General features: G+C 38.3%; 1 protein-coding gene across 3 annotated transcripts in view; it reads right to left on the reverse strand.

Annotated features, from left to right (window-relative positions):
* Positions 1-19,901, reverse strand: part of LOC124716536 (nucleoside diphosphate kinase 7-like) — an 88,692-nt gene that overhangs the window by 37,279 nt on the left and 31,512 nt on the right. For all 3 annotated transcript variants that reach the window (XM_047243184.1, XM_047243181.1, XM_047243183.1), the window contains 3 exons: positions 17,131-17,297; positions 3,171-3,332; positions 91-298 (listed from right to left, as the gene is read on the reverse strand). In XM_047243184.1, the coding sequence (XP_047099140.1) occupies positions 91-298; positions 3,171-3,332; positions 17,131-17,297 (537 nt within the window). The remainder of the gene's footprint in view (positions 1-90; positions 299-3,170; positions 3,333-17,130; positions 17,298-19,901) is intronic.

Here is a 19,901-nt window from a genome sequence, read left to right on the forward strand (position 1 = left end):
AATTACTTCAACACTGTCACGTCAACCATTACTTAAGGCAATTCTCCTCCTATGAATCAATGAAAAACATAAGGATCGAAAAAGGTATACCCTTTCAGCAGCTTCTACTGAATCAGATCCATGAACAGCATTGTATGATTTGTCTTTGCCGTACTTTGCTCTCACACTCTCTGGGGCACTTGTACGGGCAACCTCAGAATCTGTTGGTCCAATAGTTTCGCGCCATTTGGCTATACCATTTTCCGCAACTAGTTCCATTGCTAGTACAGGTCCTGATGTCATAAACTCAACTAAGAATCTGTAACACAAGAAAGAACTTGTGGAGAAAAATACCTTTTTTCTGATTTTATATATATATGGCCCACTTACATATAACTCAACCCTCAACTCGCAATATGGAAACAGAAGCAAATTGGCTTCAACAAGAGAAACAGAATCAGCCATTTTTTTCTCTCAATAAAACTATGCTATTTAAAACTCACTATTCATGTGCCATCCAGATCTGTTACGAACATTATCTCACACTATGAATAGGATTTCAAAGGCCTCTCCTACCTTAGCTAAATACTACATCATTTTGGCTCTTTGCACATATCTCCTACAGCAAGGCAAAGCTTTCATCTCTTTCTCTCATAACAGAAGAAATCTTTATAAATCAAGCTTTGCAGTGTACCTTTGTGTTTTTCTTCAGGTAACCTTTGATACAATGCACAGTATACTCAACATCACTCCAAGTTTGACCCATACTGTACACGTGCTTCATAAATTCTTAATCATCAAACATGTGCACAACACACACTCCAAGCTCTAGATACTGAAGATTAATCTAAAAAATTTTAGCCTTTGATCATACTACTGAAGATCTCATAATTTTAGTCTATGATGGAACTCACTGAAGGCTCAAATTTACCACCCTTTACAATTTAATGTCATCACTACCACCTTAATAATAAATGTACCCATACATCCAGCTCCTTGCTAATTCCCTGCTTTCATGTAATCTATGTAGAATTTCAAAGGCTCTTAGCCTCAGAATAAAAATGCGAGACTGCAAACAATCACAGCAATAACACATTTGAATTTTCTCTCCAATAAAATGTGCTGCCATGTGCCTGGCACAAAGTACCACAATTACATGCAAACGGAGGTACATTCACTTCAAGTGAATGCAACAATAGCACACATAGTTGGAATGAGTTAGCAATATATTCTTTTGAACAAATAACTACAAATATCAGTTCAATCACCATTGCATGTTGTAACTTCTTGCTGCATTCGGGAACATGTAGTTAGAAACTGTTGCTAGAGCCTAACAACAAAAGTAGAATGACCATTTAATCAATGGGTCTGACCTATCAAAATTCATTTGATAAATGAAGTCTCAACATAATTCAAACACAGAACTGACATAATGTAACACATGAAGCTGCTGTATAATTTATTTTTAATTTTATGATCAACCGCAGTCAGAGACCATTTTTCAGTACCTGCTATACAACGTTGTACATCGGGTAATGGAAAATGGTCTCTGGCTAAAATCGGTCACACAATTAAAATTAAATTATACAGCTACTCCACATGTTACAGTATTTCATTTCTACAGTTTATCAAAGCTGTCAAACACAACCAACAAAAATAATTCAAAAAGCTGCCTATCCCAACTGGATTCTCCCTCATCAGAGCAACAATTGCCATCCTACACTCAAACATATAGCTGTTTGCTATGCACAGATGACACAATGGTTTGCAGCTTCTCTGTCTTGCAATACTTTCTTCTTCGACGAAGTATGAAAACTAATGTATTCTCAAATTTCTACTAAAAAAGTAAATAACACTGACCTATAAAGGCAAGTAAAGAGGTATCTGACAGAAGCTGCTGGTTGATCTCCTGACTGCTTATTGATTTCAAGGTACCTTGTGTCTTCATCACTGGGGAACGGTACTGCGCAGTCTTGGAGAAATTATGGCAGGCAATCAAGGCTGGAAGCCTAAGGAATCTGTAATAGGAGATGCTGCTGCCTCACGATAATGCCCATCCCCATACTGAAAATGTTGTAATGCAGAAGTTGCCCCATCTCCTGAAGTCAATGAGTGAGAATTGGCATTCATAGACAATTAAATAAGTTGTTAATATTAAATACAAATATGCCTGTGTTGGCAACAGTAGTCTAATTAGTGAGTTCAACACTGTTTAATTGTAAGTGAGCAAAATGTGCTGCTGGCTCGCGATAAAGCTGGTTATCACAAATGTATCGCAGAAGTCACGCCAACTCAAATTGGAGGCACACAAGCACCTATCCATAGTCCTTAGCTCCCCTCATGCAATTTTCACGCCTTTAGTCCCTTAAAAAATGCCTTGAAGGGTCGTCAGTACCTGTTGGACAAGGACGTGCATTAGGCAGTTACAGTGTTTTACGAAAAGAGTATCTTCAACCTGGTGCATCAATACAATGATTGCCTCAATACTCACAGCAATCTTACGTGATAGTCTTACTGATTCTGGACTGTACGGCCTCCGAATGAAAACTTTTTGATCGCCCCTTATATTAATAGTGGGACACTAAATAAATTCCATAATGGGACACAAAATAAATTTCATAATCAACGAGGCACAGAAAGTACTGTGGTGTAATTAACGCTTTTCCGTGAAATAAGACTTTGAAATAGCAATAGCAAATGCAGAAATTCCATTGAAATTAGACATGCGAAATTTTAATCGTAACATGTTAGCAGACAAATTGTGATCTTTTAAAAATATTCTAATTGATATCCAAATACATTTTATAATCAGTTAGAATAATTTATCATAAACAGTCTACAGTTTAATGACATTTGCAAACACAAAGAAAGGATGATGATATTCTTGATGGATCTGCAGCTGGATCATACAATCATCGAGATAAAATGTTTCTACAGTCCACCTAGCTTTCATCTTCAGGTGAGAATCTCCAGTGAGATTAGCGGGTAATGTTTTCACCTGAAGAGAGTGGCCAGATTGAGTGTAGAAACATTGTGTCTAGATGTCTGTATGATTCAGATGCAGACCCATCAAAAATATCATCAATTAATATGCTGGAAAAGTATAAACAGTCACATATAGAAAGGATTTATAACACACTGGTATGTAGTATGCTCATTTTCATTGACAGTATACTTTGCTTTACACGTACGGCAAAAATGGTTTTCCCTCATGTTCTTTATAAAACTCCTGTGCTTGTTCCTTTGTAAGGCGTGCCATCTTCAATTTTGTTATTTTAAAGTCATTTGCATAAATCATTTTCAGTATTTCACCATATTTATCAGCCACATCAGGCTTCAGCATTCCAAAAGTCCTGTAAATAAAAGTAGAAAAGTTTGTAAACTAGCACATTAGTCAATTTCTAAATGTTTCAATACTATAAAAAAGTACATAAAACAATTTCATTTGGAATAAAATATGAAAACAAATGAATATATTAAAGAAGTTATATAGCAGGTTCAGATAACAGAATATGGAACAACAGAAGTTATTAAAACTTTTATCCAATATAAATATGCAACCAAGCAATTGTGATGAATAAAAGCTATAATAAAATATTGCAACCAGATGCCTTTTGTTTACAGAAGATATTTTTGATTTTACCACTATCAGATACCATGTCATCTAGTGACATCATCAGATGGTGTACAGTTTTTAGTGTTTGTTTGTAGCATTGTGGGGGGGAGGGATCATTTGCATCCATGGGGTTAATATTGGTGCACTTGCAGTTAAGTTTTTAAGCCTGTGGGAGGTGTTAAATGTGGCATAGTTTGTGTAGCGCTGTAGAATGATCACAGCTGGCAAATAACTGTAAATTCACAAGTGCATCAAGATTAACCTCATGAATGCAAATAACTCCACACAGCAATGCCCACAAACACTAAGAACTGCATACCGTATGATGAAGGTGACTTGAAACTGGTAGTGGCAAAATAAAAAATTTCTACCACAAGAAAAGGTGACATGTAATCATTTCTGATAACCATGAAAATTATTGTTGCAGAACTACAGCAACTGACAGCATCTTTTCTTATTAAAGAATAAAAATGTACATTAATGCAACTCATACACCAACGTCATAAACTCTTTGGACAGGTACATCAAAGAATATTCACGTATGCCTTCTCTGATATACCTTTCTTTATTTAATTTATAAATTTTCAACTGTTGTGTGAGTACTCAAACTTTTGTGTCTCAGGCATTTAGAATAAGTATCTGGGACAGGGTTTGTTTAATAATATTGTATTAAATATCTTATCCAATAATTATCTCAAGCAGTTAGAGAACTGACACATGATGGTACCATTGGTAATATCTTAGATTTCTTGGTGGCAGACCTCAAGCAATTCACTTGCGAAGAGTAGGTTATCAGTAAACGTAAGGCTGTTGTACCACTAATCGCGACAAATGTGAAAGAGATTGTTAAGAATGATAGGAAAGTATTTCTGTCTAGCAACTACGACAAGAACAGACTGCAGATTACCTGAACAGTCAACTTTTAACATTTACCTTTGAAGCAGAAAATGAGAAGCATCAATGGACAAAATTCAGGGGTATTGTACAGTACACTAAAGAGCAAGGTTGTGAAGGATGGGAAAGAGCTACCTAAGCTCAACAGCCATGTTAGAATGTGGCTAAAAAAGCAAACAGAGCTTCATCACAGATTAAAATAAAGCCGAGGTCTTTATGAAATGTCTGAGCAAAAGCAAAATTACAGTAAGAAGAGTTCAATGATTTCAAAACTAAAATTCAATCCACCAAAGTAACACAAAAGTCTAAAACATTTTGGTCTTAGGTAAATCAGTAGAAAAATTAGGGCTTAGGTGGGGGCATTTTCCCTCCTCTCTATTTCCAAATAGAAATGGGTTGAGCCATCTACCCAGCAAAACAGTAATCAAACTGGCATCAGAACAGAGGATGATGAGACAACAGAGTAACTGGTCTTCAGAAGTTATTTCAGTGTATAAATTGCAGTACAGTTCCTTCTTTCAACCATGGCACAAAAGTCTAAATGAGAGATATTTAAATATGTGATTGCAGAATAGAATTGCACAACAAATGAATCAAAAGAAATGCTGCTTCTCATAAGGAACTAACAATGAAGCATTACCATACATGGAAATTTGATGTGGCATTTTAACATCAAGAATTAAACCAAATCTTCATTCAAAATCTTTGGATGATAACAGAAATAACAGAGCTCATAAATAAGTAGAATTTTTCAACAACAAAAACAACAACGTTTGTCCTTAACACCTTCTGAGGACAAAAAAGAATTGGCATGAACCAAATGGTCTTAAAAAGAAACTGATTATATTTTATGTCAAAAAGAAAAATTCACTTTTGAATACTGCAAAAGTTCGGCAAGTAAGGTCCGATTTCTTAAAATAAAAACCATCAAAGATTTTTTAAAAACTGTTTTTATTTAACTCCTTACGCGTTTCTCTATTTTTCAACATAGTTTCCAAATTTGTTTCAACATTTGTCATAAGCGAGGGCGCTCAGCAATGTCCCCCTCACCGGCGAGATAGTGCGACGGCCTACTCACCTGAGGATGGCGGGCAGATGGACAGCCGAAATATTGTGTCCGGATGACAAGACGTTCCGGTTGGAGACCCGATAAGAGTACAATGAATTATTATGCTCAGAAAGTTTACAGAGCCACATAAAGAGCCTCTACAGGGAGGAGATGTTTGAACTTGTCAGGAAGTTTGATAAACTTCGTAAGAAGAAGGAGAAGCTACTGACCACCCGCGCTTTTCTGCTGAGATGCTGGAATGTGGGCATAATACCTAAATTTGCCAGAATTGTTCATTACAATGGGACAAGAATGACCAACAACATTCAGAAGCATGCTGGTTTTGTCTTAGTAAGGGAGCGCATTCCTTTTACACGTAGGCAACTGGATTTCAAATCCAAGGATTTATTTTATTTGCATTTGAAAGTTTCAGCGTTGCTGTCTGCTGCATCCTGGAATTGAGCTGACAGCTCATCCTGTGCAATATCAGACTGGGTCCATGCAAATGTCATCAATAGGCAATCTTCCAAGTTTCAACAGCTTTCTTCTCAGTCTACAATAATGGATGATGACACCCATCGACACATTATGATTAATCTCACAACCAAACAACTGGAAGATGCTACGCTGGCAGTATTGGAAAAGGGATTGAATTTTGCACCTACACCCAGGAATGTTCCCATCATGGAATTCATTTCCGCCATTGAACAAGTGGTGTCCAGGTTTCCTGACAATCTAGCTGATAAGGTTAGGCAAGAGGTCTCTCACATTGCATCAGGTGCCACCCCCGCAACATAACATTTCCTCACTTGAAAGAGCCATGATCTGTTCCATCAGAAAAGACCAGAATTTCTTTCGCGGGACGATTATGTGGATAAAATGGATCTTTTGCTTGCAGACTTGGCATACCGAAGCTTGAAGAACGATCCAACTGAACGCATAGAATGCAAGACGCTTTCACTTTTGAAGAAGCTTTCATTATCTGATGATGTTCTTAAAAAACTTCGACCTTGTGCTGCAGTCCCGTCGAGATTATATGGTTTACTTAAGATATACAAGCAGGGAGTACCCATTCAGCCTATTGTCAGCTATTCAGGTGCTCCTACTTACAACTTAGCCAAGTATTTAGCATCCATTCTCAGTCCCCATGTCAGAAAATGTGAACAGCACATTTCCAATTCTCTGGTTTTTATTCAGTGTTTGAAGTATTTGTGTCTCAGTCCAACGAATTTGCTTGTTAGTTTTGATGTTGTGTCTCTGTTTACCAGAGTTCCTCTTGAAGATTCTTTGCAGTTGATTGGCGAAAAATTGGATGAAGAAACAACTAAGCTTAGTCACCATGTGTTGATGTTGGCGTATTTTTTATTTAATGACAAATACTTTGAACAAATTAATGGAATGGCTGTGCGGAGTCCATTATCCCCCATAGTTGCCAATTTGTTTATGGGAGATTTTGAGGACATGGCACTGAAGACGGCATTCTTAAAACCAATTTACTTCTGGAGATATGTTGATGATACGTTTATGGTATGGCCACATGGTAGGGATGCTCTAGATCGTTTCCTAGATCATTTTAATTGCCTGCATCCCAATATAAGTTCACGATGGAAGTTCAAAAGGGTGGAAAACTTCCGTTTTTAGATGTTTTGGTCTACATGAGAGATGATGGGACATTAGGATATAGTGTTTATCGTAAGCCCACGCATACGGACCGATATCTTCATGCATTAAGTTGTCATCTATCGTATCAACGAAACAGGGTCTATGTACATTGGTAAAAAAGAGCTCTGCAGATGACAAAGAGATTGATGAAATGTATGATGAGATAAAAGAAATTATTCAGATAGTGAAGGGAGATGAAAATTTAATAATCATGGGTGACTGGAATTTGATACTAGGAAAAGGAAGAGAAGGAAATGTAGTAGGTGAATATGGAATGGGGTAAGAAATGAAAGAGGAAGTCGTCTGGTAGAATTTTGCACAGAGCATAACTTAATCATAGCTAACACTTGGTTCAAGAATCATGAAAGAAGGTTGTATCCATGGAAGAAACCTGGAGATACTGGAAGGTTTCAGACAGATTATATAATGGTAAGACAGAGATTTAGGAACCAGGTTTTAAATTCTAAGACATTTCCAGGGGCAGATGTGGACTCTGACCACAATATATTGGTTATGAACTGTAGATTAAAACTGAAGAAACTGCAAAAAGGTGGGAATTTGAGGAGATGGGACTGGATAAACTGAAAGAACCAGAGGTTGTAGAGAGCTTCAGGGAGAGCATAAGGGAACAATTGACAGGAATGGGGGATAGAAATCAAGTAGAAGAAGAATGGGTAGCTTTGAGAAACGAAATAGTGAAGGCAGCAGAGGATCAAGTAGGTAAAAAGACGAGGGCTAATAGATATCCTTGGGTAACAGAAGACATACTGAATTTAATTGATGAAAGGAGAAAATACAACAATGCAGTAAATGAAGCAGGCAAAAAGAAATACAAATGTCTCAAAAAAGAGATCGACAGAAACTGCAAAATGGCCAACAGGGACGGCTAGATGACAAATGTAAGGATGTAGAGGCTTATCTCACTAGGGGTAAGATCGATACTGCCTACAGGAAAATTAAAGAGACCTTTGGAGAAAAGAGAACCACTTGCATGAATATCAAAAGCTCAGATGGAAAACCAGTTCCAAGCAAAGAAGGGAAAACAGAAAGGCAGAAGGAGTATACAGAGGGGCTATACAAGGGCGATGTTCTTGAGGACAATACAGAGTGATTCAAAAAGAATACCACAACTTTAAAAATGTGTATTTAATGAAAGAAACATAATATAACCTTCTAATTAATGATATGAATATAATAGAGGGAAACATTCCACGTGGGAAAAATATATCTAAAAAGAAAGATGATGAAACTTACCAAACAAAAGCGCTGGCAGGTCGATAGACACACTAACAAACACAAACATACACACAAAATTCTAGCTTTCGCAACCAATGGTTGCCTCGTCAGGAAAGAGGGAAGGAGAAGGAAAGACAAAAGGATATGGGTTTTGCCTTTACAAATGTCTGCTTGTGTCTGTGTATGTGTGGATGGATATGTGTGTGTGTGCGAGTGTATACCTGTCCTTTTTTCCCCCTAAGGTAAGTCTTTCCGCTCCCGGGATTGGAATAAAACCCATATCCTTTTGTCTTTCCTTCTCCTTCCCTCTTTCCTGACGAGGCAACCATTGGTTGCGAAAGCTAGAATTTTGTGTGTATGTTTGTGTTTGTTAGTGTGTCTATCGACCTGCCAGCGCTTTTGTTTGGTAAGTTTCATCATCTTTCTTTTTAGATATAATATAACCTTCTGTTATACATCATTACAAAGAGTATTTAAAAAGATTTTTTTCACTCAAAAACAAGTTCAGAGATGTTCAATATGGCTCCCTCCAGACACATGAGCAATATCAACCCGATACTCCAACTCGTTCCACACTCTCTGTAGCATATCAGGCGTAACAGTTTGGATAGCTGCTGTTATTTCTCATTTCAAATCATCAATGGTGGCTGGGAGAGGTGGCCGAAACACCATATCCTTAACATACCCCCATAAGAAAAAATCGCAGGGGGTAAGATCAGGGCTTCTTGGAGGCCAGTGATGAAGTGCTCTGTCACGGGCTGCCTGGCGGCCGATCCATCGCCTCGGGTAGTTGACGTTCAGGTAGTTACGGACAGATAAGTGCCAATGTGGTGGCGCTCCATCCTGCTGAAATATGATTTGTTGTGCTTCTTGTTTGAGCTGAGGGAACAGCCAATTCTCTAACATCTCTAGATACTGTAGTCCAGTTACAGTAGCACCTTCGAAGAAAAAGGGACCAAAATCTTTATTGGCTGAAATGGCGAACAAATGTACAACTAAATGAAACTTTATAGCTCCCTTAATTCGCCGACAGATAGTGCTTAGATCTGCCTTTTGTCATTGCAGAGTTTTAAATTCCTAAAGTTGTGGTATTCTTTTTTAATCACCCTGTATTATGGAAATGGAAGAGGATGTAGATAAGGATGAAATGGGAGATACGATACTGTGTGAATAGTTTGACAGAACTCTGAAAGACCTAAGTTGAAACAAGGCCCTGGGAGTAGACAACATTCCATTATAACTACTGACGACCTTGGGAGAGTCAGTCATGACAAAACTCTACCATCTGGTGAGCAAGATGTATGAGACAGACGAAATACCCTCAGATTTCAAGAAGAATATAATAATTCCAATCCCAAAGAAAGCAGGTGTTGACAGATGTGAAAGTTACTGAACTATCAGTTTAATAAGTCACAGCTGCAAAATACTAACGCGAATTCTTTAAATACGAATGGAAAAACTGGTAGAAGCCGACCTCGGGGGAGACCAGTTTGGATTGCGTAGATGTGTTGGAACACGCGAGGCAATACTGACCGCACAACTTATCTTAGAAAATAGATTAATGAAAGGCAAACCTACGTTTCTAGCATTTGTAGACTTAGAGAAAGCTTTTGACAGTGTTGACTGGAATATTCTCTTTCAAATTCTGAAGGTGGCAGGGGTAAAATAGAGGGAGCAAAAGGCTATTTACAATTTGTACAGAAACCAGATGGCAGTTATAAGAGTTGAGGGGCATGAAAGGGAAGCAGTGGTTGGGAAGGGAGTGAGACAGGGTTGTAGCCTACCCCGACGTTATTCAATCTGTATATTGAGCAAGCAGTAAAGGAAACAAAAGAAAAATTTGGAGTAGGAATTAAAATCCATGGAGAAGAAATAAAAACTTTGAGGTTCACCGATGACATTGTAATTCTGTCAGAGACAGCTGAACAGAATGGAACAGAATGGTCTTGAAGGGAGGATATAAGATGAACATCAACAAAAGCAAAACGAGGATAATGGAATGTAGTCAAATTAAATTGGGTGATGATGAGGGAATTAGATTAGGAAATGAGATGGTTAAAGTAGTAAATGAGTTTTGCTACTTGGGGAGCAAAATAACTGAGTATGGTCGAAGTAGAGAGGATATAAAATGTAGATTGGCAATGGCAAGGAAAGAGTTTCTGAAGAAGAGAAATTTGTTGAAATCGAGTATAGATTTAAGTGTCAGCAAGTCATTTCTGAAAGTATTTGTGTGGAGTGTAGCCATGTATGGAAGTGAAACGTGGACGATAAATAGTTTAGACAAGAAGAGAATAGAAGCTTTCAAAATGTGGTGCTACAGAAGAATGCTGAAGATTAGATGGGTGGATTACATAACTAATGAGGAGGTATTGAATAGAATTGGGGAGAAGAGAAATTTGTGGCACAACTTGACTAGAAGAAGCGATCGGTTGGTAGGACATGTTCTGAGGCATCAAGGGATCAACAATTTAGAAATGGAGGGCAGCGTGGAGGGTAAAAATCATAGAGGGAGACCAAGAGATGAATACACTACACAGATTCAGAAGGATGTGGGTTGTAGTAGTTATTGGGAGATGAAGAATCTTGCACAGGATAGTTTAGCATGGAGAGCTGCATCAAACCAGTCTCTGGACTGAAGACGACGACGACAACAACAACAACAACAACAACAACAACAACAACAACAGTATTAAAAGTGTATTCCGTCTGCCAGCTAAGACCAGAGCCCTGTTGGTCTCAGTGACGAATGATTTAGGTTTGAGAAAGCCCAGAGTCTACAACATTTTCTGCCATTGCGGGAAAGTCAATGTTGGAAAAACAATACGTAAGGTCCAGGATCACTGCTTGGAGCATCAATGCCACACACATTTCTTTCATCCAGAAAAATCTGCAGTGGCGGAACATTGTCTTATGAAAGGACATAAAATGTTGTATGACGAGACACAAGTGGTTGCCCCTGTGTCGTGGTATTGGAAATCCGGCTATCTGACAATATTATACACAGAGATAAGGGGTATCCTTTAAGTAAGAGTTGGAACCCCGTTCTGTTTGACATTAAGAAACAACGGATCTTGTCTCGGTCTTCAAAAACTGTCAGTAGTGTTTGATATTGATTTATCACTTCTGTGAGCTTTCCCCACCGGTGCATTGTTGTGCCTGTCACTCGAGGGCAGTTATTTTAGTGCATGCATCGTGGACCCATGGTCGGTGTATAAAGAAGCTGCCGCGGCGTGTTAGATTTCAGTTCCAGCAAGATAGTGCGACGGCCTACTCACCTGAAGATGGCGGCCAGATTGATCGCCAAAATATTGTTTCCAGACGACGAGATGTAGGACCCTAATCGATAATGTTTCCTCAGGTGTTTTTAGAGCAAGAAAATAACTGTTTACCAGTAAAACATGTTTTCTCTGATCAAGATGCACAATCAGTTATGTCAAATTACATACTGCCTTTCACTATGGATATTCCTCAATGGAAATCAGTTACAACAATTAATGGCTCCAGGACAAATGCTTTTAAGAAGAGTTTACAAGAGATGACCTGTGATGAAATTTATAATGAACCAAGTCCTACCATAAAATTTTATCCATTCCAGGATAAATTCAAATCATCATTTGAAAATAGCTTTCACATAAGCTAATGAGAAAGGTCATTAAAGAGCCACCTAAAAAATCATATATCACTAGAGTGATTAAAGTATCTCCTGAAAGGAAAAGGGAAATACATCTGTTTCCGAGAGCAAGAAGAGATCCTGTAGTAGTTGCACCCTACAAAAACTCGTCAAAATTACTAAGAGAAGTTATTAAAAATCAAGGAACATGCACATATCAAAAATCACTAATTCCAACTACAGACTTAATGCTACATCGAATGTAGTGAAACAATCAGTCATATAACAAGGTAACGTCACTACTGAATTGAATGGGAGTGTTATAAATAATGAGTCACAGGTAGCAAATATATTTAATAAACATTTTTTAAATATAGTACAAAGTATTGGGACAAAAAGTTCAAGACAAAAACTGCAACAGTATGTTGAAAAAGTAACACTCATAAAAATCTATCATTGGAATGTACCACCAATTTCTCCTGCTGAAATTAAGAAAATTATACATTCCTTCAAAAATACAAACTCATCTGTTTTTTATTGTGTTTCCAATAAGTACTAAAGATTTGTTGGGATATAATAAGCCCAATCTTATCTGAAATATGTAAAGCATCACTACCTCAAAGCATTTTTCCTGACAGACTGAAATACACTGTTGTCAAATCGCTATATAAGACATGATAGTAGAGATGTCAATAACTTTAGACCTAATTCACTGCTGACATCATTTTACAAACTATTTGAGAAGGTGAGGTTTTCTAGTGTAGTACCACATTTCAGTGACAATAATATACTCAGCAAATCATTGTTTAAGTTTCAGAAGAGTTGCTCTACCGAGAATGCCACTTACATGTTCACTCGCTGAATTTTACAAGTGTTAAATAATAAAATAGCACCAGTTGGTATTTTGTGACCTATCTAAGACATCTGACTGTGTGAACCACAGTAATCTCCAGGATGAATTGAAGTTTTATGGGATTTATGGTATAGCCTAACGATGGATAATGTCATGCCTAACTAAAGGAATGCAGAAAGTTGTGCTTAGTAACTCAAACAATGTAGTCCATGGACGTAATTCTGACTGGGGAGAAATTATCTATGGTTTTCGCCAAGGCTCAACTTTAGTTCCACAACTGTTCCTCATATATGTAAATGATCTTCCATCTAATATACAACCAGAACTAGTTCTCTTTGCAGATGACATTAGTATAGTAATCAATCCAAGCATACTTATAGAAAATGAAGTAATGGTAAACATTGTCCTCAAAAGTACCATTGACTGGTTTTCTATGAATGGTCTTGCCCTCAGTTTAAAAGACACAGCATAATCAATTTTACACATCTATAGGTGCTACAATTCTGGTAAGTGAAACACATGGAGAGGAAATAATAAATAGGTTGTAAATTTCGAAATTCTTGGGTGTCCATATTGTTGACAATTTACACTGGAAAAAGGACATTTTGGATCTCCTAAAATAACTTAGTTCAGCCACATTTTTATGCTGAATCACTGCAAATCTTGGGGAGAGACAAATCAGTAAGTTGACTTACTCTGCATACTTTCCTACAATAATGTCATATGGAATAATGTTCTCGGGTAAGTCAGCTTTACGAAAGAAAGTATTCTTCATCGCTCAAAAACATGCTGTAAGAGTAATATGTGATGTCCACCCACGATGATCTTGTAGACATCTGTTTAAGGAGTAGGGCATTCTGACTACTGCTTCACAGTATATTTATTCCCTCATGGAGTTTGTTGAAAATAATCCATGACAGTTCAAAAGAAACAAAGATGTACATAATTACAAAACCAGAAGCAAAAATGACATTCATTACTCCATGCTAAGGTTGCCTTTAGGACAAAAAGAGGGCACAATTGTGCAACAAAAATTTTTCATCACTCATGTAGTGATATAAAGTGTCTGACAAACACAAAAAAGCAAAATTTGAAAATGAATTGGAAAGTGTCTCATTGACAACTCATCCTATTTCATAGAGGAATTTCTACTGTAGTGTGTAAAAGGTAATGGGTAGGAATAACTAACTGGCATCTGCATACACTTCTTTTTTTTTAAAAAAAAAAAAGAAAACTTTTAAATGTTCAGCATGTAGCCATGTTTAATTTGCGATGTGAATGTAAAATGACTTGTTCCACATCATTATAATTTATCATACAAAATGATCCAGGGAACAAGAAACAAACTAATTAGCAAACTAACTAACTAACTAACTAACTACCTAATTAGGAAGTCATCCACCAGTCACGATTCAATCTGTACTTTACTGTAGATCTAGATTTCAGCTACAGTACAACTATCATCAGTGTGTATGAAATGGGTCAAGTAGACTCAACAGGCTTGTAAATGCACATTATTACGTGACCTTGGAATGAACATAGTTTAATGTGAATGCAGACTCACCAGGCTTCTAAATGTTATTACCTGACATGTGCATGTACAAGCCTATTGATCCTGCATGACTCATTTAATATGCACTGATGACAGCTACACTACAGCTGAAATCTAGATCTGCAATAAAGTACAGATTGAATCGCAACTGAAGGCTGACTTCTTTCCTGCCTGAATTATACCATAATCACTGTGCAATGGAATTCAACTAGATGGAATGAAGAAAGCATGTTGACAATAACTAAGAGACAGGTAACAGACTGAAGGAGAAGACATTGTCACAACTGTAATGAGAAATTGAAATGGAGGAAGATGGGACACATGGCAGAAGAACAGACATAGATGGACTGGGCCTTGTCAGTTCTTTGCTTGATTCCAGCAGACAAAAAAGGACTGAGGTTATGATCTTATAGAAATTGGGTAGGTGGCATCAGGAAACAAGCGCAAATAGTACAGAAGCATATCAATGAAGATTATAATGCATGGAGAAACATGAGGGAGCTGTTTATGCATTCTATTCACCTGAACTAATTTAAATGAATGGAAGTCAGAAAACACAAATTTTTGCTTGTGAGAACTGCAGCTAGAGTTTAAGTTCTGTACAGCAATGACATAAACGAAATGCCATATAACAATTTCGCAATTTGTGTTATGGATGCTATACCTAGTAATACTTCTTCAATATCAAACAGAAATGGTTCTCCCAATGGACAGTTGCGTATTCGGTTATTCATTTCTAGACCTTTTTTTACAATGCTTTTAATGGTGTTTATGTAACATAAACAGAACACACAATTAAAAGTCATAATAGTGTAATTACTTGCAGGTCTAATTTTACAAGGATTTACACACTGCATCAAATATTCTTATATACACACTCATGATCTAGTCAGCTGACAATATCCAGACTAATTTCTCTCTCTCTCTCTCTCTCTCTCTCTCTCTCTCTCTCTCTCTCTCTCTCTCTCACACACACACACACACACACACACACACACACACACACAAAAGGGTTGGGGCTGGAGGGGGTGTGGGGGGGCAGGTGGGTGGGTGGGTGGGAGGGGCTAACTCCCTCACTCACTCTTCTGGCTGATGTGCTGGCTTTCTACTACACCCTTCACGATTTCACATTTATCTGTCTGAAGAGCTAAGTCAACACCTCCATAATGAATAAGATTTGAATCTCAATATAATAGAGGGAAACATTCCACGTGGGAAAAATATATCTAAAAACAAAGATGATGTGACTTACCAAACGAAAGCACTGGCAGGTTGATAGATACACAAACACAAACATACACACAAAATTCAAGCTTTCGCAACAAACGGTTGCTTCATCAGGAAAGAGGGAAGGAGAGGGAAAGATGAAAGGATGTGGGTTTTAAGGGAGAGAGTAAGGAGTCATTCCAATCCCGGGAGCGGAAAGACTTACCTTAGGGGGAAAAAAGGGCAGGTATACACACTCACGCACTCACGCACACACACACACACACACACACACACACACACACACACACACACACACACACACACACATATATATCCATTCGCACATACACAGACACACGCTCGTTTACAAATGTCTGCTTGTGTCTGTGTATGTGCGAATGGATATGTGTGTGTGTGTGTGTGTGTGTGTGTGTGTGTGTGTGTGTGTGTGTGTCCTTTTTCCCCCTAAGGTAAGTCTTTCCGCTCCCGGGATTGGAATGACTCCTTACCCTCTCCCTTAAAATCCACATCCTTTCGTCTTTCCCTCTCCTTCCCTCTTTCCTGATGAAGCAACCGTTTGTTGCAAAAGCTTGAATTTTGTGTGTATGTTTGTGTTTGTTTGTGTATCTATCAACCTGCCAGCGCTTTCGTTTGGTAAGTCACATCATCTTTGTTTTTATATCTAAAAACAAAGATGATGTGACTTATCAAATGAAAGTGCTGGCAGGTCGACAGACACACAAACAAACACAAACATACACACAAAATTCAAGCTTTCGCAACAAACTGTTGCCTCATCAGGAAAGAGGGAAGGAGAGGGAAAGACGAAAGGATGTGGGTTTTAAGGGAGAGGGTAAGAAGTCATTCCAATCCCGGGAGCGGAAAGACTTACCTTAGGGGGAAAAAGGGACGGGTATACACTTGCACACACACACACACACACACATATCCATCCACACATATACAGACACAAGCAGAGATATGACACTGTTCACACCCCTAACATATCCTACAAGGGCTGGTAACAACACTTAACCCAAACAACATTAACACACACTGGTGGCTGTTCTACCCGACAGAGAGAATTGCAACTCCAATTATTTACACAGCAACCAATGGTGTGTATCTTACTATATTTTCTGGTTGTTTCACTTTTATTGGCAGGCAGTGTATCTTGATAATAATTCTGTTCATAATTCCACCTCACCACCTCAAGTCTGTAAACCTAGCAATCAAAATGATACTAGCTTCCTTGTATGTTTTTAGAGGTAACCTAACCATATTGAGCAGCATGTGATTGATTCTTCTTCAAAAGTCAAAATTTTACTGCCCTATCAAGTGAACAAATCCATGTTCTCTAATCAATATAATTTTTAATTTTCTTATATGCACTATAGTCTGCACCTGCAATTCCTCCTCACTCTGTTTTTGACCCTTATAACACAGAATAAGAGTGCATCATAATACTTACTTCTGTAATGTTTTACCAAACTTCTCTCTTGTGAAGTTATCAGCGAAGTCTGTTATGTTCATCTGCCGAGAAAAAATTGTTATGATGGCTCCAATGTAAATATCCTTTGCACTAACTCCTTCACATTTTGTTCTTTTCAGGAAAGTGTTGTTATTTTTAATATCAAACTGGAATAAAAGAATATGTAACTATGAAATTGCTATAACAAAAATAACATAGTTCTAAAAGCACACACAATTGCAAAACTGGGGGAAACATACGCAACAAACACTAGAATAGTATATGCTAGCTCATTACCTAGCATTACTTATTACTTATTTATCCTACCTTTTTTTAAAACCTGTAGTGGATGTCAAAAGAGTGTGTGTGTGTGTGTGTGTGTGTGTGTGTGTGTGTGTGTGTGTGTGTGTGTGTGTGTGTGTTTTCCTTCTTAATTGTAACTCTTGGAATGACTGGGAGGAATAAATGCTGTGAGTGTGAAATACCACTGGTCACCTTTAAGCGTGTGGGTGGCAACAAGAAGGGGTGAGATGCAAAGAAAGAAGTATAATTCTAGTGTGCCTTGAACACTTTCAACCAAACTTCTGATGCCCGTAAGATTCATAGGACAGGAAAAAGATTACAGTGAAATATCTTCTGTTTATTTTCAAAACAAGTCTGCAATTCCTTAAATGCTACTAAACTGTGCGGTTTTAGTTTTCTTATTTACAATAAGGCCCAATACTTGAATTCTGTGCCTTTATTTCAATTCTATTTAGTCTTTTTATTTTCATCCCCAATAATATGACAAGTTATAATGGAGTGTATAATAAGATCCTGTTCCGCTTTCTTTTTAAATATTTGAGGATTTCCAGCTTCCTGTCTGATTTCTACTGACAACATGGTAACTTGCATCCAAATATAAAACCCCACTCTGAACCCTATGAAGGAATGAATGAATCAGATTACGTAAATAACCCCAGTACTATTTTTTTAAATTCTACGTTAATTTGGCAGAAAGGAAAATTTAACATTCATTATGCATATTAACACTGAAAAGACAACATTTTTAATAAACTACAATAGCAATCAGTATCCCAAACTACCAAGTTGTCTTCTCATGTGTCTACAACTATAACCTATAAACGAAAGTCCGCAGCTCATGGTCTTGCGGTAGCGTTCTCGCTTCCCGCGCATGGGGTCCCAGGTTAGATTCCCGGTGGGGTCAGGGATTTTCCCTTGTGATGACTGGGTGGTGTTGTGTTGTCTTCATCATCATCATTCATCCCCATTATGGTCGAAGGTAGGCAATGGCAAACCACCTCCGCTATGACCCTTGCCTAGTCAGCGATGCGCATCTCTCGCATCGTTCCCCACACTCCACGGAGTATGGGACCTCATCATCATAAATGAAAGGGACAGTAACAGGAAAATGATTAGTCACAATCTGTTACTAAAGTAACACAGCAGTTTCACTGTCAGAAAAAATGAATATACACTCTGAGGAGAAAAAGGAAACACCACATAGGAATTACCTGAAAGGGATAGAAAACAGTAGATGTAGTGTACACATACAGACAAACAAATAATCACAATTTCACAAAAATTGGGTGATTCATTCAAGAGAACGAGCTTCACAAACTGAGCAAGTCAATAACACTTTGGTCTACCTCTGACCCTTAAACATGCAGTTATTCAGCTTGGCACTGATTCACAGAGTTGTTGGCTGTCCTCCTGATGGTTATTGATTGTGCCACACACTGTCCAATTGGTGCATTAGATCATCAAAATCCTGAGATGGTTGGAAGGCCCTGCCAATAATGCTCCAAATGTTCTCAGTTAGTGAAAGACCCAGGGAATATGCTTGCCGAGGCCTGATTTGCCAAACATGAAGACAAGCTGTAGACACACTCATTGTGTGCGGGTGGACATTGTTTTGCTGAAATGTAAGTCCAGGATGGCTTGTCATAAAGGGCAACAAAGCAGGACACAAAATATCGTCAACGCACCACTGTGTTGTAAGGGTGCCATGGAAGACAACTAAAGTGGCTGTGCTATGGAAAGGAACAGCAGCCCAGGCCATCCATCCTCGTTGTCGGGCCACACAATGTGTGACAGTGAGGTTGGTATCCCACTGCTATCTGGGATGTCCCCAGCAATGTCTTCATTGGTTATCGGGGCTCAATTCGAAGTGGGACTTACCACTGAAGACAATTCTACTTCAGTCAATCAGATTCCAGGCCAAAGACATGTCTGGAGACACCCCAAACAGCGGTGGGATACCACCCTCACTGTTGCCCACCATATGGCCAGATCCGACAACCGGGCCATAGCAGGAACCCTTTGGTTATCACCTGCAGCACCCTTGAAGAACAGCAGTGTGTTGACAATATTCTATATCCCGTTTCACTGCCCTTCATGGCAAGCCATCCTGGGCTTTTATTTTGGCAATATAATGCCCATGCGCATATGACAAAAGTATCTACTGCTTGCCTTCGTGCTTGCCAAACCTCACCTTGGCCAGCAAGGTCACCGGATCTCTTCCCAATTGAGAATGTTGGGAGCATTATTGGCAACGGCCTCCAACCATCTCAGGATTTTGACGATCTAAAGCACAAACTGGATGGAATTTGGCATGATATCCCTAGCAGGACATATAACAACTCTGTATAACAATGCCAAGGTAAATAACTGTTTGCATAAGGACGAGAAGTGCACCAATGCATTAATGGCTTGCTCTATTTGTGACAATCATTTGTCTTGAATGTATCACCCAGTTTTTCTGAAATTGT

The sequence above is a fragment of the Schistocerca piceifrons genome, chromosome 1 (genome assembly GCF_021461385.2).
Source record: "Schistocerca piceifrons isolate TAMUIC-IGC-003096 chromosome 1, iqSchPice1.1, whole genome shotgun sequence".
In the NCBI taxonomy this organism is placed as follows: domain Eukaryota; kingdom Metazoa; phylum Arthropoda; class Insecta; order Orthoptera; family Acrididae; genus Schistocerca; species Schistocerca piceifrons.